The following is an 18,216-nucleotide window of genomic DNA, read 5'->3' as shown; positions in this document are numbered from 1 at the left end:
TCCACTGTGGACTTGTGTTCGTTATAAAATTTTTTATATGAACGAAACTTAAAATAACATAATTTACTATGGTAAATGAAGGAACAGTTTTTAATAATGAATTAAGGAGTTAAAACAACTATATTTTCAACTAAAAAGATGGACTCAAAAAAATTTATTTGGTAATTATGTATAAATTAAATGTGTGTTAAAAACAAAGTAACAAAAAATGATAAATTAATAATAATATAAAAAAACAATATCAAGATATGTATATGTAAAAAATAATAACAGTTAATATGTGAATAGTTGAAAAAAAATTAATATTGGAGTTTTCCTCTTTAAATCGATAAATATTTCTATATAAAGAGTGTAAATTTGTACAATATTATATTTTTATTTATTTATATTGAGTAATCCATTTTATGGTTTCGAAAATAAACAAGAACACACTCGTGATTAAGACTTTGAAAAAGTTATAATTTTTAAATATATAAATATTTATATATTATTATTACATAATGTTATTTTGAGGTTTATATGCTCTTATGCATATATATGTATAATATGTCTCGGACCATTTTACACTAAATGAAATGAAATTATTTGAATTGACTGCTTTCATAAAAACTTTAAATTAGTCTTTGAAATCCCCTTAATTAAGACTCTAGATACGCCTCTGATTGCATTATTTAATTAGGCCTAAATTTCAACATCATTCCAATGTTTTCCACTTGGCCTCAGTTGTAGATCCTTTTAAGGTAATTTTCGGTAACTTCTTGATACACAGATGAGAATGCCTAAGTCATAACTTAACGATTGTGTATTTTCAAAGCATTGTGCTTGAAGATTATCACCATAAATATGATCCTTATGTAGCCTTTCAAAAAAAAAATCAAGCGTTGACAAATAGTAAGTGTAGTGTGCATACACATATTGACACAGCACACAAATAACCATTAATTCCTCTAACCTGGGAGACTGTGATTTGATTCCCGGTATGCGAACCAACTGAAGATTATTTGTGTGCTGTGTCAACATGTGTATGCATACTACATAAGTCTGGTGGCAATAAAACCAAAATATGACTGGCTGTAGGGCTTTTGACACCATATTTCACAAAAAAAAATTTTTTTGGAACCATTGGAAATTAAGTTTGTGAACTGATAACCTATTGCAGCGTGTCTAGTTGAGAAACTAAACATTAATCTTAGTTAAAGTTTAAGTAAATTGAGAAGCTGATAATAATTTATGTTGTTAATGAGTGATTCGGATTGCCTTGAATCTGACGTCGGTTCATAACTTTGGATATAATTTGTATTTTAGGTTTCTAGATACTGCTGCAGTCTGATAAGTTGATATCCAGCAGAAAGCTATGTATTCTATGAAGCAAGTCAAAAAACCCCTCTTTGTACTTCTCTTCATTGTATTATTACCATCGAATCTCTCGTTGCCAGATTAATATCGTAATATCGATTAATATTCGTATTAGACAAATCAAATATTAAATTTTGTTTTTAACGTCAGTTACGAGGACAGTAATAATTTTCTTAATAAAAACTATTGTATTTAATAGGTGCATTTCGCACAGTAGTGAATTATAACACCAAATTACAAAAAGAAGAACTATAATAAAAACAACAACAACTAACAATCCAGGTTGGTAGGGAACGCGTACCACCTTTGGTTAAAAAAAATTGATTTACATATTATTATACAAATAATACAATATTATATTGTGTATATTATATCAAAATTATTATATAAAAAATAAATCTAAGATAATTAGGTATTTGGCAATACTTAGCTATGTCATGGTCATGGTCAGCCAATTCAATCAATTCAAATAATAAAAAATTTGTTGTTCTAATTTACAACTGTTCAAAACCTCTCTAACAAATCAAATATGTAATATTTGCAGAGTTCATCAATCATAATGATTTTATACCTACCAAACTATATGAATATATAATAATGCTGATATTTTTATATTGCTATATTTGGAATATAAATTTCAATAGCATGCAATGCTATCAAAAAAACTCTCGAAAATTTTTCACTAAAAAAGTTTTATTAAATTGAAGTACATGGCTGATTCATAAGTGAGCCAAATACAGATATATGGTATGTTAAGTGTATAATACCATACGATACTTTCATCCACTGTTCCTACAATACCAACTTTGGAATTTGTACGATATTTTAAAAATTACTATAAATATAGTATACATAATGACATCTATCAGTGTTTGGCTTCGTAGATGATCTACATCCTTCATCCTTCATAATATGACTGAAATACCATAATAAATAAAATCACAAAAGGTGATTAATCTAATAGTTAGGAAATTAGTCAAAGTCATATTATCAATAATTTATTTAATTTTTATTTTCATCATATGTTATTTATTATACATGTTAATGTCTCAATGAATAGTCTTATATTATTTATTGTTTTAAAAATCAATTTAATCAAAGTCAAGTATTTTATACCCCGGCTTCTAATTTGAACCTGTTATTCTCTACTTCATTCAATTATTTTATTATTGATAATTCACAAGTTTATTAATTTTATTGTTTATTTGAACTACGATGTCTTCTTACTTACTTATACTTACTTATAAACTGGAAGCTGATGTTTTAATCAAATTTAAAAAAATCAACAGAATATATCATATCATTTAAGACTAGTAGATACTTGTAATATGTATATATACATATATAGATAAATCTGTATATATATTTATATGCATAAAAATAATAAAAATTTTAAATGCCAAATGAAAAATAGAAAATGCGCTCCTGATTTTCCCGATATCACTAATATCGCTTAAGTCCATGCCTTACGCTTTGCCGCCTGGTAATGTCAACAACAGCAAGTGCAGTCCACATTTATAGAATGAAAGCGATTATTGTTTCGTCATTATCTGTGATTCATTGATAACAATTTTACGCAATGTTGCCGCAATATAGTAAAATTATTGTTGTTATTATTGTTATTGTTGTTATTTATTGGCAAACGCTAATGTTTATGTTTATGGCAGAGCGGGAGATTTTATTGGCGTTTTGAAATCGAGCGCGGCGGAGTGTTTCTTTGCTTGAGCGCCAATTCAGTTGCGGTTCGTGCGATCTTTTTCTGAAATTCTGCTGTGAAAGCCACTTTGTACCCTGACGCATTGTAGGAAAACATGAGATCGCAAAAATCTTGGTGCTATTTGATATTTGTTTACTTAAGAATAATAAGGAAAATAATTATTTTTAATATCAAATAAGCAGTTTTAGTAATTTGAGAGACAAGTGGGCAATGATTTATAAAATTTTTAGTTATCTTATTAAACGATCGTATATCAAAGTTAATACACTTAAAAAAATTTTTATTATTTTAGTGGTTAATAGTTTTAATTAACTAAGAAAATATATTGTATTTTAAAATAGTTATTTTCATTTTTGTCATTTACAAAAGACATCTTATTATGCTTTAATGAAATGATCTTTATTTATTACATTGCTCAGATAAATAAAAAAAAAAAACACTAATAATAGTCTACAAAGTTGACCAACAATTTCAAAGATATAGAAATTTTTTTTTAAATTATTTCAAAATTTATTACACTCTCCTCTTCTTTTTTGCTTGATGAAACGCGTATTTAAAGCTCTTTAACTTAATAGTTTGTATGATCACTTGAAGGATATACTATAACAAATGTTCCATTCAAATGTTTCATGTTATTTAGATGATTTCATAGTAATATAGTTTGAAATCCAGCATATCTTTCAGATGGATTATATATTTAAAAATATTTCAAAACTTATTATGCTCTCCTCGTCTTCTTTTTTGTTTGATGAAAAGCTCTTTTACCCAACAGTTCGTATGATCACTTGAAGGATCCACTTGACGGATTACTAGAGTGAGTATTCACAGAATTAAACATTTTCAGCTCTCTGTCTTGGATGTGTTTTACAAATATTTTAAAACTAATTATTAATTTATAAAAAAATAATATGAATAATATGTATAAAAAAATATTAATATAAAAGTTAAAAACTAGGTTTAACAGTCAGAGTATATTAGGATTGCACATTGCTTAGAACATCCATAATATATATAAAATATAAGATGTGGTTTGCAAAAAAATTGAACTATGTTTTAATGATTTTGTTATATTTTTAAGTAAAATTAGTAAAGATATTCAAAAATATCTGAAAAAAATAATTGCTAAAATTTTAGACAAAATTAAGTAATTACCTTCAAAGGTTTTATAGAAAATTATGTATTAAAATTAATTAAAACAAATAAATTAAAAATGATGGTTAAAATTATCTCAAGAAAACAATTGCAATGAATGAAATGAAAATCATATTTTTTTTTAAAGTTCTTCTTAGTGTCATGGGGCATAGGATCGCAATTCTACTTTTAATCTTATTAAAACAGAATTAATATTAATATCAAATAAACAATTATTAGTTGTTTAAAATGATTAAATTATAATGATAATGATTAAATTATTAAAAATAAATTTCCAACTAAAACCATTATAAAAACTTTATTTCTGGAATGATTCTAAAAATCTTGATTTTTTTCAGTGTCGCCCCTTTTCGTTCTGTCAATTCAGTTAAGTACGACAAATGATAGTAAAATTACTATAACCAGCTTTGATATGTTCTCTCAACGCATACCAGCAGAATTATTAATACAATAAAAAAATAAGCAGAATAAATAATGCGAATGTGAACAGAAGTCGAAGGCGCAGATAGAGCCGAAAGAAGCTAAACAGTTTTTTAAATAAATTACATGAACATTGTCAGCTCAACTTCAGTCACTGAACGAGCGACCCTGTGACGCGCATCGTTGACTACGGGCAACGCTGAATGCTGAAAGCTTAACGCTCAACGAACGAATTTAAAATTAACGAATTTACAAAAAACCAAACTAAAGCAGCTGAAATTATTAACTAATTAAAATATATTTAAAGTTGTGCGCTCTAACTGGCCACTGACGTCATCCGAATACAGTAACAAGGAGCATTTCCTCATTCTTCGACACCATTGCAGAGACGGTCTTAATTAGCAGCACTGCGTTAATTGAACTTTCCCAACAAGTGCAGCCATTGTATCTGAGCAGTAATTGAAGTAAAAGATAGTGTAATAACAGAAATGCAGCCCACAACAGAAGCCGCCGATTCGCAGACGGCTTTGCGAGCAGAACGCAAGCAGGCGCAGCGCATACTTTACGATTTACTCATAGTGATTTTGGCAGTTATTCCGATTATTATTTGCGAATTCGGCATTGAACCATATCGGCGTGGCTTCTTCTGCGACGATGAGAGTATACGTTACCCCTTCCATGGCAATACGGTCACAGAAGTAATGCTAGGATTGCTGGCAGGTGGACTGTCGCTTGTAATGGTAATAATTGTGGAATTTGTGCGGTTTTACCGACGAGTTGAGCTGAGTGAGAGACGCAATTTCTTTGGCTGGAGAATGCCCGTTTGGCTGTATGAGTGCTCCAAGCAAATTTCAACATTTACTTTTGGTATGTTGCTCGTATTGGACGCCACCGAATTGGGTAAATATACCATAGGTCGTCTAAGACCACATTTCATGGCAGTTTGTCAGCCGATACTAACTGATGGCACCACTTGTAATGATCTATCAAATCGACATCGCTATATTGAAAACTATGTATGTGCTGGAAATGGTTATAGAATTGAAGATGTCCGCCAATCGAGGCTTTCATTTCCAAGTGGACATTCCAGCATTGCCTTCTATGTCACTGTTTATCTAGCAATTTACTTGCACTACCGATTAACCTGGCGAGGTTCTAAATTGCTGCGTCATTTCCTACAATTCATTTTACTAATGCTTGGTTGGTTTACGGCATTGAGTCGCGTTATGGATAACTGGCATCACTGGTCCGATGTACTTGTCGGCATTCTGCTGGGCATTGTTGGTGCTGTAATTATGACGCGTTGCGTCGCCAAATTGCACAAAGATGGACGTATGTGCAACTTAAAGCTAAGCCTTCCACGTGCTCCTACCACTACAACTTTACAGGAAGTCATATCCACACCGCCACCTTACACCCTCAACACAATGAACGGCTTCAGTAATCAACAGTATTGCACGAAAATGTAATCTACGCTCTCAGTTAATACCACAATAAATAAATTCAAACGAATTGTTCTCATAGATTTACGAATTACTTTACTTAAGTTAAGTTACTAAAATTAGTGTCTACTATCTAGTGTTTAGTGTTTAGTTTCTAGTGTCTAGTGTTTTTCATTTAGTTTCATTGCCAAAAAAATCAGGCTAAATTCATTGAGAACTCATAGTGTTCGTCGGTGAAGTGAAAAATTGCTCTTCCAATGCCGATTTTGTTTTAAAAAATTTACAATTTCATGAATTTTATGAATTTTTTCATTCTTGAATTGTATTTCATTGTTCGTTAAATAAATTGCTTTCGTTTTCATTTGAGTTTGTACTCTGATTCCGATTTGTTATTATCGCTCTAAATTGGAGCACATCGCGTCGCTATTGCCAAACATTTTATCGATGTGCCGTCAGCGCTACCAGCGCACAATGGATTGTTTGGGTCTTGGCCACGTTTTTACCTGAGTAAAGCATTGTTTACCATTAACTCAGGTATGCCAGTGAGCAAGCACATTGTTTCACACACAATCATGTTTACATTGTTTATTTGTTTTTATTTCAAATAATTAAAATTATTATGAGAAATATATGTTTACTCCGAAGCGGGGCAGAGTGTCGATGAGACATAATTTCAAAAATAGACCCAACCCATTCCAATAATAAAAATAAAATATGATTCATCACTAAAATATACTTCAGAGTCAATAAAAAATAAATCACTTCCCGGTTCATAAGGATTTTTTATACAAACTTAGAAGATTGTATTAATCCCATAAATATAATTAGAACAGAATTGAAGCAATAAGATTTGTGTCTTGTTCGATTTAAAATATAAAAATATTATATATTATATAAATATTATATATGTATGTTAAAATTAGAAATAATTATCTGAAAATAGAAATAATTGTAAGAATAAAGTCTACACAAATGCGTAGACTTTTATTAGTTTTAATAAATTTATAAATAAATTATATTTAGTACGCTCTTTTATATTGTATATAAAAGTTTAAATAAATGTTTTTCAAGCATAAAATTATTTAAAAATTTACTTATTAATTTAAAAACGAATCACTTCTATAATAATAAATAGATTTTAATTTACCTCAAATATTTAAAACCATTGTTTTACGAGTACAATATCGTTCATGATGAGAAAATAAAATATTTAATTTTTTTTTAACCATGAGTTACTTCCACGTCTACCTTACAGTAAATAATACTTGTATAAGCTCTTGTTGATTCTATTTTTGGATATTGAGTTGGATCTTTTGTAGTGCTATCAATCAGCTTAATCATTCCCCTTTTAGCACTAAAAAGATGAAGCGATAACTATTGTTCTCGTATCCTGAATGGTTAAAGACATATTTTTGTATTTTGTGTTCCTTTTTTATTTAAAAACAGGAAATCTACAAGTGTTCAATAGATAACCTGTCTTTTCGTATGTTTTTTAGAATATCCGTAATGATCTGTAACAATCCTTTTTCATCCCTGCGTTTCATGACTAAACGGTTAATGCAGTTTAGTGTTGAAATTTATTTGTAATTGAAACGAAATTTGTGATCCAGGTTTCACTAGTACTTTTTTTATCTTCTGATTGTAATATTATTATATATCCTGCTTCAAAAGTAATAAAGGCCATCCGTGTTATCAGCACCATAACAGGTACTTGAACATTATTCATGTTTAAGTGAGCTGCTACTCCAACCTAAACATACCCAAGTTAAAGCGAACTCATCATTTTAACGATGATCAGTTTAATTTTAAATCTGATTGAAAGTAATAAGGATTTAACCAAGACCAATGATGAGTTTCATATATCAATTTGATTTTCACAAAAATTTTGCAAACGAGTAAGACAGAGTAAAAATGCTGGGAAAGAATTTCATACAGTTTTTAAAAATGATGTTTCCTTTAGTTAGCACATTTCTTAATTTCTACCCACTTAAGGTGCTATGAGCTGGCATTTTGGCTTAACTTGGATATAGTTTTTATGATAACATATCTGTTACTTGATTTGCATATTTTTGGTGCAATTTTTTTATCTGCTTATATCACTATATGTTATGTGTAAATGTAAGTTTTTTTCAGCAGACCATGCTTGATAGGGTGGAACTAAGAAAGATTATAGAAATATTACCTTTATTTCTCTAAATGTGTTTTTATTTCAGAAACACTCATTATAAGGAAAACAATATTTTCCCATAACAGTAGGTATATAGTATACGATCAACTTGTTTTCGAAAATAGTATTTAAATATTATTTGTTTATAGTACAAGTCGCTTAATTCAAAATTTAATAATTTTCAGTTCCACAAAAATTTTCTCCAGAAAGTAGATGTACTTGCATTGTAATATAATTTTAGCATCTCTCTTGTTGTAATTTCAAGTAAGAAACTCATACTCATAGTAACCGCAATGAGTTTTAGGACACTCTTTTTCCATTATATTAACATCTCTATATTGAATTAATGAATCAATGAATCTCTGTCGTGGAATCTGTTCTATAAATGAGCTGAGTGCATATTTAAGAAAAGAAGCCAATATTTTCTTGCGATGTTTTAAAAATTGTACAGAAATATATTAATATATTTTAATTATTTAGAATTTTGATTAGAAATCTTCAGATGAGAGAAGAGAGAGAGGAACCTATTATATTAATCGTTTGTTAGATTACGTATTTGTATTTCATTTAGGTAAGACTTAGCGCATACTTTTGAGTGCCGACTAAATGTTCGTTTTTGATGTTCACAAATACCTATCTGTAATTTAGTATGACAGTAAAGAAAAAAAAAATAATTAATGGCGAATGGATTCTATATATATAATTTATTAAACGCAATTTCTAGTTTTTTAAGTTGGTTGTTGGTAGTCCATGCTGCCTATCCCAGAAGTTCGAGTTAAAGCTGTCTAAAAATTAAAGTTAAAGTATCAGTTAAAGTATGCATTTGACTTGTTTCTTATTCTGAAGATAATATTAGCATATCGATGAAAAGGTTTCAAGTCGATTCCCTGAAGGAGTTGGAGACTATATCTCAATTAGCTTATGAAAAATACATATATGTGGTGAAACAGTGGTGTTGTTGTATTGAACACGATGAAAGCAATTTCAAAATCATCAGAAAAAATTTGTGTGATTTCATGTAATTTGTTTCAATTCCGAAGATGAGATAGATATCTCATTACGATATAGGGGTTTCGAGTGTATTGTGGACATCGAAGAAATTCCCTTGTTAAAGGCTATAGAAATGTTGCAATTGCATCTTTTTGAATGCACTGGCTTAGTTTTGTTGACTCTTTTGTGTTCTTCAGTTCTGAATATTTTGTGCATAGAAAGCGCTGTAATCAATTGTGAAACTAACTGAACTAACTTAAGTGAAAAGCTTACGAAGTTCGTCTGATTTTAAATTTATTTAAATAAAAAAAATGAGAAAATTTTCATAACTTTGGTTTTAATTGAACTTCATTCAAAATAAAAACTAATAATTTGCGATAAATAAATGAATTTGTTTCTGATGAATGAAGGCGATAAGGAGCATTTTGCTAGTCACGTTTGTTCGATAAAATTAACTCATATTAAATTTATTTAGTAGCAGTAACTAATTTTATTTGAAATGATTTTTAAATAATTTTTTCATTATCAACATTGGCCATTAATTGGTTGTCATTTTAAGTCAAAAAGAAAAAAACCCCCTAACTAAACTTATTCAAACAAAGTTTTTTTTTCTTTGATAAGAGAATATTTGCAACAGGTGTTAATGTTTGCTCTTATATTTACCAAATTTTTTTATTTTTCTAATTTTGTTTAAATTTTTCAATGAAAACCAAATAGAGTAGTTGTTAATTTATTGAAATATTGTGGGTAATTTTAACAGATATCTATTTTTATACTGAAATTCTTGAGAGAGTGATTAGACGTGGTTATACATTATGCAGTGAGTAAGTCAGTTAAAGTATTTAATTGTTTAATAAGATACAATTGAATTAAAATAATTTTCAGTTGTTTGCTGCTCAATTAATTACTAAGTTTAGATATGAGTTACTCGCTACTTAGTCACTTTTTAAAGTTTAGATAAACAATTATGGCACATCATTAAGTTTAAAAAGCGTTTATACTGAATTAATAAATGGATTATCTTCGTAATAACACTGAGGTTGATTCATTCCTTATTATATTTCAATGTTAAGGTAGTCAGTCATTAAGTTATTTTGCTGTGCAGTGGAATGAATTAGCATTTTTCGTTTAATTCCAGGCCGTTTAAGAAGTCTTAAGTGAGATAAGAAATTACGCAAAACGAGATAAAAACGATGAAAAATACAGACATTTACGTTGTTCAAAATTTGTGAAACAATTTAAGTAATTTCCTCAAAATTGTGCCGATTTGAAACAAACTCAACAGCTTTGTTGTCGTTGGCACTTGTTAACAAGTTTAATTTCTGACGTTTTACACGAAATGCCTTTCTGACATTTTTCGGTGTTTTTGCCCACATCAACTCACACCTCCCGAACATTTTCTAAAACCGCAAATGTGAGCTATTGACCCCACCTGCCCAGCATGAGAACAGCATAGAAAATGTCTCTGAGTTTAGAGCTCAGAGTGTTGCTCAAAATCCACCGCACGACTTAAGGCGACAAATCAGTCGAAAAGCACGCAAACTGCTCCCGGCAACATTCGCTACAATAACGCACATTAGAAATCCTGGCTAATGTTGGCACGACGGCATAAACCGCCAAGACTGGTGGGCCAGGACTGGTGGATAAAGTCTACGTGGCAGGTAAATAGACACGTGCCACATGTGTTTAATTTAAGACTGAGTGAGACGTCATTTCATAATTTTACTTCTGAGCATTGCAGTTCATAGATTGTCGGTCACTTGAAGTCAGAAATTAAATGGACTGTGGAAAAGTCATTAAAAGTATTAAAAATGAAGGCGGTAAATAGTTGTGAAAACAGTCGTAAGTATGGAAAATTATTGCTTTGGGACGTGGAAATTTAATGGAAGTATAGGTATAAGTACAGGTGGATTGCGATAGTTGCAGAATTGCGATTTGTGTAGTTTCGCTATATTTAGATAGCAGAAAATAAAACAAAAAAAAATAATAAAAATAAAATAATAAGAAAATGCACAAATAAACAGCAAATAAATATTAATTGGAGTATCTTTTTATTTATAAAAATTTTATAAACTCAAAACTAATCCCATATACGATGCTTGGGGTCGTAATGTTTGATTGGTACATACTTTCTCTATAATGATTTTTTATTTATAACTATTTGTTGTATTTCAAAATATTGAGCTACTGTTTTTAGAGTTGATTAAAGATTATATGTAGATGTCTTTTGAAAATTTGGAGATAAGTGTTAATAAAGAGATAATTAATACTGTAGAATCTAGAAGTGGATCTATGTGAACTTTTGACGCCATCATATATTCAACGATATTCAAAACAAATGCGAAAATAGTAAACTGAAGTTTTTTGTTATATAAAAATAATTTTTTTTAGCTAAACAATTTTTATTATAAACCACTTTTCTATTGGAAAATAAATACCTTGTCATATACATATATATAATAATATTTTATTAAATAAAAATTTTAATATTGATATCAATATATCTAAAACATGTTTCAAACTCTCCACAAAATTTACTTCGAATTTACGATTTCCGCATTTAGATCATTTATTATATTAAATATTATAATAAATATGAATATTGGAATGGTTAGCTTGAATTATCTGGAGAATGGTTTCTTTGATTAGATAGTGTGAATGAGAAATTTTTGTTTTATATATTGAAATGAAAAATATTGATTTGATGACTGATTTTGTTCTTATTTCTTAAGTCATTCTCTAATCGCTTTCTTTATATTATTTTTATCAATTGAAAGCATGGACTTAAGAGCGTTTGTGCATTAATTTTTTTTGTGCTAATCAAGTCTCTCTCTCTCTCTCTGTTATTGGTTTCGAATAGTTAGCCTTTCTCTTTATTCTAACAAATTATACCCAATAGTATTTCTAGTCAATATTCTGTACTTATAGTGTAAGATTATGTTCATTAACGAAATTATAAGTAGTATTGGTTAGGGTTTTGTTATTGACATATATGTTAGCATAAAAATATAAAACTATTCCCAGGAGTACATTTATGTAGAAGAAAATAGTTTTTTCCTTTATATCTCATTTATTTTTCTATAACAATCCTATAAATAGATTAGTGAATTTTTTGAAGAAGATTAGATTGCAATGGAAAGTATTCTTCATAGCAAAAAATTACTTGTACATAAAAATGTATGCAACAGAAAGATATTCTCACGTTAAAGATTTTCATATAGATTTAAAACTAATGAAATATCTACCTAACATTATTTCAGATTGTACGATCATGTTGGTAGTGAAATACTTCGAATAGGTTGTCGTGATAATTACTATAAACTAAAACTGGATAAATTCAATGTGTTATAAATGAGAAATATTAATAATTGCCGAGGAAACTAGTTTGTCTTCAACAAAATAATGAATAGGCTTAAATTTTGACAATTGTAACTGAAAATTACGACATGCGTTTTTAAATATTTGTCCACTGGACTTATTTATTAGACCCTGCCAATAATGACTACTTTTTGTTCCAGATTAAACGTTTGAATCAACGGAAAAGCCTGTAGTGATAAGCACTGTAAATAGGTTATAATGATGGCCTTGCACAGTTATCGACAAAAAACCAAATTTTGAAATTCTCTCTTTTATGTTGTGAAGAAAACTTTACCAATACTCGTTTTGAAATAATATATTGAATGCAAAAAAACTTTAGTTAAAATTTTTCTTAAAATATGATTCGGTAGTCTAGAATGAGAGCTTGGTGTCTTTTAAAGTCAATATATAGTGCAAACCTAGTTGCAATCCATTACTTCTTATAGAAAATAAGTATTTGGTATCAACTCTATATTTTGCTGCTGAATAATAGAACTAATATTATTTTAAAGGGATTAACTTAAATGAAGCGCTATGCTTACTAAATAAAAATCTTAACACACCCTAAAGATATGATAGGGATTGAGCCACTTTCAGTATATATTCTTAATGCTTTTACCTCGAAGAAGAAATTGTACACCTAAATTGTTTACATATCATTCTTTTCTTCTTACTATGGAACACAACATAGAAATTTTCATTTTTTTATTATCAGTATATCCTTTATCAAATTAATTGTCGGCAGTAAGTATCGGGGTGCCATAAAATATTTCTCTCTTCGAAATAAATTAGTTATTAAAATAGAGAAATTGATTTCAAAACGAGTCATTTTTAGTTCGTAACAACTTCAAAAAATTGATAGACACGATATATTAATCATAACCCAAAATATGTAATTATAGAATTTTGAGACAGAAAATTCGAAACAGAAACAGAAGTACAATGCCCAATAGAAAATGACTGATGACTGATGACTAACACCACATGAAACACAATATTTTGTGATGAAAGGCTAGCGAACTCACGTGAAAATTGTTTTTAGATTAAACTGATAAATACACCAGACTGTAAATGGATGGTACTCATCCAATAATTTTTTATCTAATTTTTCTTTGCTATTGAACTCAATTTATAATTTTTACACAATCAATTTTTTTTTTCAAGAATTTCCACTTAAAAAATCTCCTTTGAAAAAGTTTGATGAAAACTCCTGGGGGTTCCTTACTGAACGGAATTCGTTCACAGCTCGAGTGCAATGTTTTCTATTCTATTTAAGTTTGATTTATTATTGCAGACAACCTCCGACAGTGCAGTTGACCAGAAAATTAAGGTGAACCGATATTTTAATGCCTTTCATTAGGGATTGCAGTTTGCTTGGCAGCAATTTGCTTCGTTCTTTGCTGGAATTAATTCTCGTGCAGATTTTATTGCTTTGCATAATTTTAGTATCTTCTCAGTGAGTATTAAAAGTTGATTAAATTGTGTTTAGGACTCCTTAGGAGGTTCATAACTTAAGCAAAGGCAATAATGTTGGTTCTATTTCATTTGTGTATTTTTATATTTTTACATGATTTTTATTTATTCGAAATTGAAAACATTAGATATATTTGTGCCAAATTTTGTTTGCAAGAATAATGTCGAATAATAATTGGATTATTGATTAGGAGCTTATAATAAGTTGCATTCATTCCATAAAGAGTTTGGAAAAGGATTTATAATTTGAAAATCGCTATAGAAGATACCGTCACAATTTCTTTTTTTGGTAACGCTGAACTATGAGATATTCGAGTAAAATATGTTACTCTGAGTTGCCTTAATAAAGTTGCTAAATTTTTGTTATTGCAATAGCAAAAAAAAAATCATTAGAAGAGATAAAATTCTTCACTCAAGTGTTTCCTATCTTGGAACGCTGCTTGTATTTGTTTTCTAGAGTATGGAATCTTTTAAAATCTTGATATTGAGAAACTAATGCTTTAGGCAAAACACTACTCTAGGAAAAATATTGCAAAGGTGATCCTGTCAAAAATCATGTATGTCTAATGGTGGCGTATCAATTATTTTTTGTAATTTAAAATATTTTCAAAATTAATAAAAGTATTAAGGTTAATATGTGATGCATCATCAAATTAAATGCTATATTATATATTTATATTATTATAAATTTATAAGAATTAGTGCACTCTATCGAAGATCAGCTAAAAGTATGGGAAGATCATTACAAAAATCTCCTAGTGGGAAACAACACCAATCCTCAGTAGGATTTATATTATGCTCTCAACGATATGAAGACAGACGTGCCTAACATCGCTGAAATCGAGGCAGTACTAAATCAGCTTAAAACGGGTAAGTCCGGTTGTTCGGTCAATATAGCTCCCGAACTGCTCAATGTAGACTAAAATTCAGCTGCTCGAATTATTTAACCAATTATTAACAATCCCAAGAGTCCATACCGTCCAATCTTAAAGACGGTATCATTATTAATCTACCAAAGAAAGGTAACCAACTGGAGAGACATAACGTTACTAAATGTAGCTATAAATTTATCGACACAAACACAAACGCATAACTTCGGCTGCTGAGCCTAGACTGCGAGTTGAGCAAGCTGGAAAGAGTTGGAGTGAAACAAAACATCTTGCATTAGATAGAGTTCGATGAAAACTATTTGTTATGGCCGTATGTTCCACCTAGAAATAAAAGAATTAAATATACCATCTCACACTTATATATAGAACTATAAATAACGCATTTTGGTATTTCAAGAAAATTAAGGGTCGATTTCAAACTTTAAGTTAATTTACAATACTGACTTAAGTCAGATTTAGGTCATAAGGTTTGAAGAGTTAATTGATACTTAAGTTTGTTTTGACACTTAGATAACGACTATGAAAGCGGCCCATATATTGAAAAAAATACAATTTATACCGACCTAAGATATTTTTTAAATAAGGATCACTAAAGGACCAATGCTTTTGATTTAATTTAAAAGTAAAACTAATAAAAAATTAAATTTAATGAAAATTAAACTTTTTTTTTTGGCATACTGGAATTTAAATTCCTATATGTATAAAAATATTTGTTGTTGGGAAAACTGAATAAATATTTTCGCTTCTATTGGACATGAAACAAACACGAAAATTCAAAAATTCGAAAATTCAAAAATTGGCGCTTTCATCATTTTTATTAAATTTCGAATTTGAAAGCAGCAATAAACAAATTGGCTAAACTAACGTTATTTTACGTTATTTTGTGAGATTTTTTCTTGCAGAATTTACAATTGCAAATTTGGTTCGGAAGTGTCCTTTTTCCTTTGCAGTGGTGAACTAAAACAGGCAGTGGAACACATCGGCAGTGGAAGTATCGCCGCACAAAACGACAAAATGCCAGGATGGTAAACTGGTAAAATGGTAAAATGGCAAAATATGTTGCCGAAAGATGAGAAGTGCAAAAAATGTTAAATAAATCAACGACAAAGTGAAGCAAATTGATTTATGCGAATGTCCGGCGGGTCATATACAAACGCCATTTGGACATCAGGCAAAATGAAAGCTTATTTATTTATATTGACAGTCAAACTAAAGCTCAAGGTTTTAAGTAAATTATTGCAATGACTATGAAATAAATGGCGATTTCAAAAATTCTCTGCTTAAATTACTAAATTTATTTTTTTTTTCACAAACTTCCACTGTCAAGAGAAGTACGCAATGGCGTGGGTCGACATTTTAGCAAAACATATGCTAGGTTCTGGACTGAAGCCAGTTTTTATTTTGCGACATCAAAGAGCGTTTATATTTTATATTTTTCAACAACTGTAGTTCCTGCAATAATAAAGGCAACTCAACATGATGTACTTTGCAATAAAGCGAAGTGACAAATGATCCTGCTAAATGAGAGTTGATTGCATTTCTCACAGCTCACCTCTACCTTGCTCAGCACAATCCATCCATCGAAGCATCGAAGTAAACCCTAGACCCTACGAAGCCATCTGAACTTTTCCGTGAGAATATAAACAAGTATGCAACACTGGGTGCAGACGCACGTAAGCAACAATGGCGTTAAATGTACTAAATGAAATGAATGGACAAAAAGCGTCAGCGCCGTATTAATAATGGCGTCCATTTTGTGCAAAACGCGTAAGGCCCGGCACGTGCTGCCAACGACAAAACGGTACCGAAAAAAACGACAGAACAATAATAAAAGCATTTCGCTGCGGATGAATGGAAAGGTGCAAGAAAAAGTGCTGCCAAGTGCGCACAAATAAATAAAATGGTGAAAAAATCAGAAATTGTAATAAGGATTCATTGTGAATGCGATACGTTCACTTCATTTCGTTTTATTTCGTTTCATTGACTTTGTTTTGTTGCAATCGCAGCGTGAATAATTGTGCAACTTGGTACGTGGCACGGAGATGAGAACGGAATGGATGTGATGGACACCGCTGTTGGCATTGGTGTAGGCTGTAGGCCGGCTCATCGTGCTGGCTTGTTCTTTGTCGTTGCGACGTGTTGCTGGCAGCCACTGGGCCTGTCAAATGTCACAGTTAATGCCACTGACAACTCCAAAGGATTCGGTTAAGTCCAAATATAATGTACGAAATGTCGCAGTGGGCGAAGTGGGTTAAGAGGAGCCAGCAAATGTGCAATTTATTTTTACAAAATACGTTAAATAAAATACTGTAAATACGGACAAAGATAAATGAATCAATGTGTTGCAAGTAAAGTAACGAAAGTTATTGCAAATGAGTTCCATAAAAGGCGCAGTTCTACAATCGTAATAACTTTGTAAAACATTCTTTATAGGCAATAAAAAAATTGTTCACTTGTTCACAAAGTTGCAGAATTTATTGAACTTTTTATTGGATTGTTAACATTAGCAGTAAATTATCAGGCAAATAATTTATATGAAGTCATTTCGATATACAAAGGACAACAGAATGAAGCTCATTATAAGGACATTGACAGGAGGCTTTGTGTAACAAATCTTGAGGCAAATAATGAAGTTAATAAAAACTGGAGTATATCGAATAGTGCCTATGCCATATGATATGGGGATAATATTATTAAACAAAATTGTTAATAAATTTAATTGAATGACAACAATTAATTGTTTTCAGTCTATTTCCTATCTATTTATATAAATAATAAAGCAAATTTGCTGATACTTCAACTTTGATTAACGTACTTCATTCAGTTCGCTTAATACATTTGTGTATTTATTGATTAGTATAATGTCTTATAATTTTAAACATTATTGCTTAAATATGGGAACTCTTTAGTTTTTAAATTTCAACAGTTTCGTTTAATAGATCCAGAGCTATTCGATAAATGTGGTTGCTCAATCTTTCATGTCTCATATTATACGAACTTCTCGATCTGTATGGACACATTTGTAAGTAATAAACCAGGAGGCTTGAGTAATTAATCTTTGATTTGTAATCACTATCGTGTTTTTACATTAAAGTTATTAGCTGTGCGCACGGCTGTATGTCCAGACTAAAGCTATAATAAATCTAAGTGCAATTATGGAGCACACGACTTCATGATAGCACGGATGGGTGCCATCATAATAAACTTTGCTGCAGTAATGGAATATTTTTTTACTTATATATTATTTGTAAA

The 18,216-nt window shown here is 29.9% G+C and overlaps 1 protein-coding gene across 1 annotated transcript; it reads left to right on the top strand.

Moving 5' to 3' along the window:
* The first annotated feature begins 122 nt into the window (after positions 1-122).
* On the top strand, positions 123-6,170 carry LOC119668668 (putative phosphatidate phosphatase). The gene is made up of 2 exons (XM_038078252.1): positions 123-161; positions 4,564-6,170. The coding sequence occupies exon 2, from the start codon at positions 5,134-5,136 to the stop codon at positions 6,112-6,114; it is 981 nt and encodes a 326-aa protein (XP_037934180.1). The 5' UTR covers positions 123-161; positions 4,564-5,133; the 3' UTR covers positions 6,115-6,170.
* The last annotated feature ends 12,046 nt before the right edge of the window (positions 6,171-18,216 follow it).

The sequence above is a fragment of the Teleopsis dalmanni genome, chromosome 1 (assembly GCF_002237135.1).
Source record: "Teleopsis dalmanni isolate 2A chromosome 1, ASM223713v2, whole genome shotgun sequence".
Classification (NCBI taxonomy): Eukaryota; Metazoa; Arthropoda; class Insecta; order Diptera; family Diopsidae; genus Teleopsis; species Teleopsis dalmanni.
Note: the sequence above shows the minus strand (reverse complement) of the source record. Positions and strands in the feature narration are given on the sequence as shown.

Bases quoted from the DNA above. Each gene is read 5' to 3' on its own strand.
- LOC119668668 (XM_038078252.1), top strand. From the start codon at position 5,134: ATGCAGCCCACAACAGAAGCCGCCGATTCGCAGACGGCTTTGCGAGCA.